Source organism: Branchiostoma belcheri, unplaced genomic scaffold (genome assembly GCF_001625305.1).
Source record: "Branchiostoma belcheri isolate BF01 breed outbred unplaced genomic scaffold, Haploidv18h27 scaffold393, whole genome shotgun sequence".
In the NCBI taxonomy this organism is placed as follows: Eukaryota; Metazoa; Chordata; class Leptocardii; order Amphioxiformes; family Branchiostomatidae; genus Branchiostoma; species Branchiostoma belcheri.
In genome coordinates, this window is record NW_017804013.1 from 19512 (window position 1) to 27857 (window position 8346).

Here is an 8346-nt window from a genome sequence, read left to right on the forward strand (position 1 = left end):
AAATATTGCAGTGTAGACGGGAGGCCCGGCCATGGTTAGCTACTTTTGTGGTTGGCTAGTGTTCAGGGGAAGTCGACTTGTGGTCAGTGGAAGGTTCTGAATGTGTTACGGGGCCTTACCTGATGGCGGCCCGCCTTCCACTGCAGACAGTTATTGTCCAGGAACACCGGGCGTTGTTATTGTAGTTGTTCGGGTAACCAGGGGAGGTAAAAGTACCGGAGTTTCCTTTGAGTATGGCAGGATTCTTACAGCCGGAGTAGGGCACTGGGGAGGCTACAGATGAAAGGTGAAAGAGGCCGGCTGTTAGATTTACCATTTTACAGGGGACAGGACACTAACAGTAGTGACTTGTAGTATTTATCAACGTATTGTAGTTTATTTTGAATAATTTGCATAGTCAAGCTATTGACCATCTTGGACAGTCAATGTTAAAACTTAGAAAATACAATACAGCCTCAAAAGACAATTTTAACTAGAAAGGCCGACATTTGCTTGGGAGCAAATACAGCATATTTCAGTCCATCTCCCTCCCACGCAAAAGTGGACTATTCCAAACTTACCCCAGTGCAAAACTGGCAAAGGTTCTCAAATAAATGAATTTTAATTTAAAAATAGTAGCTATATGAGAACAAAGATGCAACAACAAGTACTTTGAATCTCGAAAGCTTTACTAATCTTATTACAGGTATGCAAAAACTAACAATGATGAGATTTGATACATTTTGAAGGTCTTAGTCACATAAAATTGAAAGTGTGGGTCATCACGCACCACTTAGGTGCAATGTGACCTCAGGTAACCCGCAATGGAACACGTGTTCCATGGATGGAACCGGCCATTCTTTAGATAGAACATGGAACGGGTATAGCACTTTTGGCCCTTTTTTTATGAAAATAGCCATTAAAGTCTCCCAAATGAGTCATTTGGAAGTGATGTATGCCAAATACATGACTGCTATTCTGTAGACACACGTTCAAGGTACCCTTATACCGAATGTCATATCATTTGGTTGTAATACCAGGGCTCAGGATCCAAAAATCCATTTTTGTCGAAAAATGCCCCAAAAAACCTTCATAAAAAATTTTCAAAGGCATGTTTCAAAAAAATGAAAAAAAAGTCTGGGGGTATTTGCCCACTCTACCTTCATGCCAAATTTCAAGTCATTTGGCTGAATGATGGCGGAGTTGAATCCCTTTGACTGTTTGGCAGGAGGAGGAGGAGAAGGAGAAGGAGGAGGAGAAACATGAGGGAACACAATATATTTCATACATACCATGGTATGGACTGAAATATAATGAACTGAAGATGTCCATTCTTATTGCATTAGTATTAGTAGAAGTACATTAGCATCTCCACTACAGTCTAGATGGGTTTAAATATCATCCTAATTGTGAATGTAAATAAGTACCCAACCTTTCTCGCTAAGACACGCCATTTTTGCAGCTGTGGAGTTTCCCTCGTTGTTCATGTTGCGTCGTAAGGCGTCGACAGTGTCGTACAGTCGGCATATTCCGTCAGTGTCGCGTTTCAAGGCGTCAACAGTGTCAGTCAGTCGAGATATGCCATTCACGTCACGTTTCAAATCGTCGACAGTGTCGGACAGTCGGGATATATCGTCTACGTCGCGCTTCAAGGCGTCAACAGTGTCGGACAGTCGGGATATACCGTCTACGTCACGTTTTAAGGCGTCGACAGTGTCTGACATTTGGGATATGCCGTCTACGTCACGTTTCAAGGCGCCAAGAGTGCCCGACAGCTGAGTAATTTCCTACAATACGTTAGAGTAAAAATATTTTGATTTAGCAAGGGAAGACAGTACGTTGCAGTTGCTTAGATTGACCGACCGGTACCAATGATAGAAGAAGAGACAAAAGGGGACCCGAGCAGAATAGGTGAACTCATTGCTTGATTATCCCGGCGTGAATCGATCAAAAATCACACGAAAGACACCCCTTTGGAAGAAAATTCCCCCAGACCATGGGAAAGGAATTTTCCTTTCTCATTCTTTTTCTGGGAAACATCGACTGTTCTGCTGAGAGACACTTATTGCATTATCGGTGCACACCCCAATTCAAGTCCGCGGTAGTGGGTGGTAAAAAATTACGAAGGGGTTTCAATGGTTCATATTTGAGTTCACATTTCTCATTAATCTGCTGCAAAATGGTATTAACTACTTACATGGCTGGGAAGTGTAAGACGTGGCGTGTTTTGAGTAAAAATTGATTTTGGGTCCGAGGCTTCCTTCCGGGTGTCCTTCCTATATATGGCAAGGAATTGGACATAGCAAACCTTGGTGAATTTCAAAACCTAACAGAAAGCCTAACATTGAATGTTTTCGCAGCCAGGGGAATTCATTGCTTTTCAACCTCTTTCCCGCATCTCCGGTAGAGCTCAGTAAACGTACCTCGCTGCAGGTCTGAGTAAACATGAGAAGCATACTTTTCTCCTAACAGGGAATCTAACAGTGATGTCACCTATAGCTATATCATGTTTGCACTTGCAGTCCGGGAAATGCAGAAAGGTGCACATGACATGCATTTTGAACACTCGTCTAACATCTAACAACGTTTAGCACATCACGTGGTTATCTACATGTGGTAATCAGTGATCCTTGTACTGTTAGATTTCTAACAACAAACATAACAGTTATGTAGGCAGGCACTGTAAGAAAAAAAACATGGCATGTATTTTCAACTGCCGTCTAACATCTAACATCATGGTCCATTAAGCACACCACCTGTGGTTATCTACATGTAGTAATCAGTGATCCTTGTACTGTTAGATTCTCTTGGTAGATTTCTAAAAAACAAACCTAACAGTTATGTAGGCAGGCACTGTAAGAAAAAACATGGCATGTATTTTCAACTGCCGTCTAACATCTAACATCAGGGTCCATTAAGCACACCACCTGTGCTTATCTGCATTTTTTTGCTAGGTTCTGAAATGCCCCATGCTCTACTAAGTCCAATACCTTGCCACTACTGGTCCTTCCGCCTTGAGTGCGGTGCTTCGGTTTGACCTAGATATGCCTTGTATGCGTTCGGGGGTGCTGTCGCCATGCCTCGCGTGACGGGCTATTGTGATAATCTCAGTGTTAGGATTTTCTTTATACTTATCTAGCTAATACATAAGGCTTAGGTCACTTTGGTGGCTAAATTATTGGTGACGGGTTTCATTGCACGTGAAAATGGCCAATTGGCATCATTTTTCATTTAAATTTTTTTCCCCTTTTTACTAAAATTTGAGAGGCTAAAGAAATTACAAGTATATCGTTCTCGTAGCTACGGGGGGGGGGTATCCTTTATTTGCAAACACAGTGTTTTGGCTTAGGAATTATTCTGTATACGAAAATACGTTATTATACTTCCTTTTTCAACATATGTGTTTGCTTTCACGATGAAATGTTTAAAATGTTCGTGCAACTGTTAGCTTTATATCTTTCAGTATCTTAATTAAAAAGGAAAGCTGATAGAATACATTAAAATATGGAATTATTTTGATGGTTGAAATAAATAGATATGGCAGGAGCGGATATTGAAATCTCAGACAGGTAGACTAAAGCTGTATCTAAAGCCCTGTCTACACAATTTAATATGTCAGCAACATGCAGCACACTGGTGAAATCCTTATCATTTGGCATGGACAAGGTATATGTTGTTTATTGTTGGTTATATGGAAGCTCAAGAGACTAATTTTCAGGTCTCATACACAACAAGAGTTCCACGGCGTCATATCTTCATAAAATACTGAACATTATAGATCTTGACGGTGATTATGCAAATTGTAAGGGTCTCATTTGCATGAATTATAACAGTTCTTATTCTCCACTCAGCACTAGTTACAGTCTTATCTTAAGAAATAGGGCTATTTTAGCACTTCCTTACAAATTATGCAAATGAGGCTCTGATTTGAATAAATTATCGTAAGTGATGTTATAAATTATTTCAGTGATGCTCATACTCATAATCACTGAACTTCGAACTACTCAGCAGAGCTAAGGCGGCCCAGGCCTGCCTTGCCATATACCTCATTTTAATATTATGATTAACTACTTTAATATTGTAATGAACCAAGTGCGAGTGACTTGCTTGTAAATATGCATAAGTTTGAGTATCTGTTCACCGCCTTCGGTCCCGCCCGCTTTTGCATCTGTATCAAGCGTTAATTTCTCCTGGTGAGTTAATTGTTGGACCCCCAGGATTTTTTACAGATGGCCTCCAGCATACAGACAAAGGAAAAGCCAACACAGGTCTAGATTGCATCAAGGAGGTCAAAAAGAAATATTTTTACCTGCATGATTGCATAGAGGTTTCATGTTTTTGGGCTGTACTGTAAAAGTCTGAAATAAATTCAACTCGGTGCGGTGAAATCGTCTCTCCCCGGCAAAATCCCTCAGCAGCAAAACGTAGCTGTCCCTCCACGCCACCCCCCAAGAAATAATGCCCTGCCTCAGAAGTCTGCGAAGGAGGCTACGTTTCTCGGTCAATTTCTACTATTTATTCAGCATGCAAAGGAGTCTGAAGGAGGCTATTTGTGGCACAATGAAGCAAGTCGGAGGCCAAATCATTTTACGTTCACCGTTTCTGTCCTCTTGGTAGAAGCATGGAGGTAAAAATTAACAGTAATTTTACCTTACCCCCATGGTAGAAGCAAGGACATTATACACTCTGTATAATGTCCTTGGTACATGTAGAAGCAAGTAGTAACCTTGATACCAAGACCTATAGCGCATTAGGCCCCGAGTTAGCCAGAGTACAGGCTCAGGGCTATAACTGAGAGGCTCTGTGGTAAAATTTCTTCGGGGGCATGTTAGTCCGGGACCCGAGAAGCGGGCCTAATTGTACGCCCTGGAAACAGTCTGGCGCCCAGGCTAGTTAGAAGCAGCCTGATAGAAAAAAATGCCCTTCCCGTGCGTGATATTTAAACAATCACAACACATCATGTAATTTTTGCTACTTTGCAACCCATTTTATTATCTGCCTACTTGAATCACTGGATCTCGTGATACGAGTCTCCCAGTCCATTTTCTGAGAGAAAATTATGTATATATACCATAGATTGTTGAGCAAAACTAGCTAAAATACGGTAATAAATGTTCTTCAGCCTTTGTTATGAAGACTTTTGGCATTTGCAACTTTTTTTTCGTTCGTTTTGTCTTCTCTATTTCAACCAACCTCCTTTCAACTAAGGTAAAGACAACAATGTGACAGTCCCTGACTCACAGAACTGCGCATAACAATACGTCCTTATGCAAATGCGGATGGCTCATAATTGTGTCTCGTGGAGGTGCTAAAACACCTAATTGATGTGGCTGTCAACATGATTAATTGTGATTGATGGGAGAAAATGGGCAAAATGTGGCTTTCCTGCTACAAATTTGTAGTACAAACTTTGAACGACTTTTAAAGAACTATAGCCACCTTTCAGGAAGGAAAACAAGTATGTCAAATGATGCGTCATGTCCCGTTCAAAACGATATGAATATTTTGTTAAATGATTGCTACATTTTGTTATTAGCCAATTTCTAAAGAGCTACCCTCAAAATCTATCAATGATATTCATAAAAAACAATTTTTCAAAACAAAGGAAAGGAAATCTTGATTTAACTCACCAGTTTCTGTTAGAAGGTATGTGTTAGCAGCTGTATGCAAAAACTGTGACTGTTGGACTTTGGGAATAGTTCTGCAAACTCCATTTTTTGCCAAAAATAATGGCATTATTATTTTCATAATCTAAACAAATAGACTTAACATAACAACATCAAATTTATTTAGACGCACTGATATTCATCTAATTTATCTCCCCTGCAAATTTGAGCCATTTTGAAACATGTATTGTCGAGTTATTACAAGTTTTATTCAGGACCTAAGTGGTAGCTAGAATATGCCCTGGGCCGCCTTAGCTCTGCTGAGTATGGCAAGTATTAATTTCCCAGCAGTTACCACTATAAAATTGTACCAATTTGTCATTTCATGATGCAGATTATGTTTTTATTTACATGATAGACATCTGCCAATGTTCTTGTTGTTCTCAATTACATATGTCACAAGTGTTTCCTATTAGCGAACACACCAGATTTATAGAATTTTCTCACCAATTATGCAAATTAAATGCTGATTCCAGAATTTCCTTACTGATTGTGCAAATTGTCCATACATTCACATAATTATTACGTGATTATGTAAAAATCAAGACAATCACGACAACCTCTTGAGGCTAGGTATGGCCTCAATTCTCAATCAAAATCTGTCTTCGCAGTGACAGTTCCTTTGATGCAACCCGCCTAAAAAGCTAAAAATTGTCATGACAATCCATTCATGGCTTCTCGAGTCGTGCTTAGCTAGACATCCATCCATCCATCCATCCATCCATCCATCCATCCATCTCTACATACATATATAAGTCCAAATACATCCAACAAATACCTTTTTAACATTGAACATCACTACGACGAGTCCCAAGATGACCAAGGTTGCCACCAAAGCAGTAACGCCTAGAATGCAGCCGCGGTAGGGGCGAACAAAGTCACGGAGACCACGGCGGCCGTTTGCTTCACTCGGATACGTGTTGTCTGAAAGGTAAAAAAATTATGTAAATTTAATTTTTTTTAATATTTTTTACCAAAAATATACATTTTGGGCTCCTGTGCCCTAAAACGAAAACCAAATGACCTGAAATCACATACAAAACATGTTATACATAATCGGTTATTCACATGTTTGGCGTATTGCATACACCACCTACAATCGCGTGAAATTTGCTATTTTAAGACGAAAGTCTACATTTTGGGCTCCTTTATCCACACATTTTATGGAAACACTTGATACTGGACGGAAATGGTTGATATGGAACAGTCCATTTTGGAATTAGGAGGGATTTAATGGACTGAAATATGCTGTATTTGCTCCCGGGCAAGTATCTGCGTTGTATTTTCAAATTAATTGTTCAAAATAAACAGCAATACACATTTTAATAGGTAAATACTACGTCTTAAGACTACTGTTAGTATTCTGTCCCCTGTATAATGGTAAGGCCCAAACAAGTGGTCGGTTATTCGATTCACTTCAATAATAAAGCATCATATTTTGGCATCTTTACTTTCTCAGTGACATTTATTTACAACAGAATAGGGTTCATTCAACTTACTTTTCAAAGAAATAAAGAGAATGTCGCTTTTGTACATGTTGTAGAAATGAATGTACAGGGTCATTACAGAAAGACATATTTCAGTGGTGTAACGACAAATTTGATTGTACCAAGACTGAATAAATCTAAATCTCAAAGCAGATCTTTTGGTAGAAGTAATACAGTGTCGGGTAAGAAGGACCATTACTGTTTGCCACCTGATGTTCGGCTGACAAAAAAAATACCGGTACAGAATTTACAAAAAAAAAGCAAAGGGTCTCGTCAAAAAAATAAACCGCTACAAGACCGCGCCCTGCCACAGACTGTTTAAAAAGAGTGTTGGTACACTAAAATAAAAATTATAAAGATTGTAAATGAACTCAGATTTTAAAACACGAAAACAAAATATAACTTTGGCTACCTGTAGACGTGTCCGTTGCATCAGGTGAATTGACATAACGCCTGATGTTTCTGTCATCAGCCCCCTCCATGGGCGGTTCTCCCCGTAACCCAGCCCGCTGCAGCCGCGCCTCGCGAAATGGCGGCGACAGATTTACGGTCTCGGCATCTTCGTACGTATCTGAAGACGTTTCTAGCCCTTTCTGCCGCTTGTGATAAGCGACGTTTCCATGGCGGGCACGCCCTTGCAGACCACTCTGGTGGGCAGAAGGTGCTTGGGCCTGTGGTCCGCTGGTTTGACTGTTGCCGGGCCCCACAACAGGGGACCGGACCGGCTGTGCTTGCTCGTACATTTTCACTGCACTGACAAACAACGTTTGAGCAGTCTTTACCTATCAGAGATGCATGAATGTCAGAGATGTTCGCGATTAGTCTGAAGAAGGGAACTTGTATTTGCCCTTATATGGAAAGATCTGCGCATGACGCAGTGCGTATGGCATTTTGTTTTTCAGCAAGCGGCAGACAAATTTACAGGACGAAGATGTCAACCTACGCAAGGAGGCAGACACATCCAAGTTAACTTTTCTTGGGCACGTGGCAGGTCTTACTTTCGTTTCACCATGTTTTCAAACATTGTAGCTCATTTCTGCTGCATCGGTTCGCAGAAAGTACTAAATGAGTCATATTATACCCAGAACCGTACTATATCTAGTACTTTGCTCTGGTCTGCTTCTGGATAGTCCACGGGTATACATGTATATCTAGTGCTAGCAAATAAACGTTCTTGGATACGCGGAGACTACCTTATAGCCAGCCCTCCACCA

At 40.5% G+C, this 8346-nt stretch overlaps 2 protein-coding genes across 2 annotated transcripts in view; both read right to left on the reverse strand.

Annotated features, from left to right (window-relative positions):
* LOC109476837 (tolloid-like protein 2) overlaps window positions 1–1703 on the reverse strand; it is a gene marked incomplete at its 3' end in the record, with an annotated part of 19648 nt that extends 17945 nt beyond the window's left edge. The window contains exons 1-2 of the mRNA XM_019777856.1: window positions 1412–1703; window positions 120–273 (exon numbers count right to left, since the gene is read on the reverse strand). Coding sequence (XP_019633415.1) covers window positions 120–273; window positions 1412–1703 — 446 coding nt within the window. The remainder of the gene's footprint in view (window positions 1–119; window positions 274–1411) is intronic.
* A 3697-nt stretch (window positions 1704–5400) lies between these two features.
* On the reverse strand, window positions 5401–7875 carry LOC109476838. Its single transcript, XM_019777857.1, has 3 exons — window positions 7545–7875; window positions 6424–6569; window positions 5401–5418 (listed from the first exon to the last, which is right to left on the reverse strand). The coding sequence occupies exons 1-3, from the start codon at window positions 7873–7875 to the stop codon at window positions 5401–5403; spliced, it is 495 nt and encodes a 164-aa protein (XP_019633416.1).
* Between the last annotated feature and the right edge of the window lie 471 nt (window positions 7876–8346).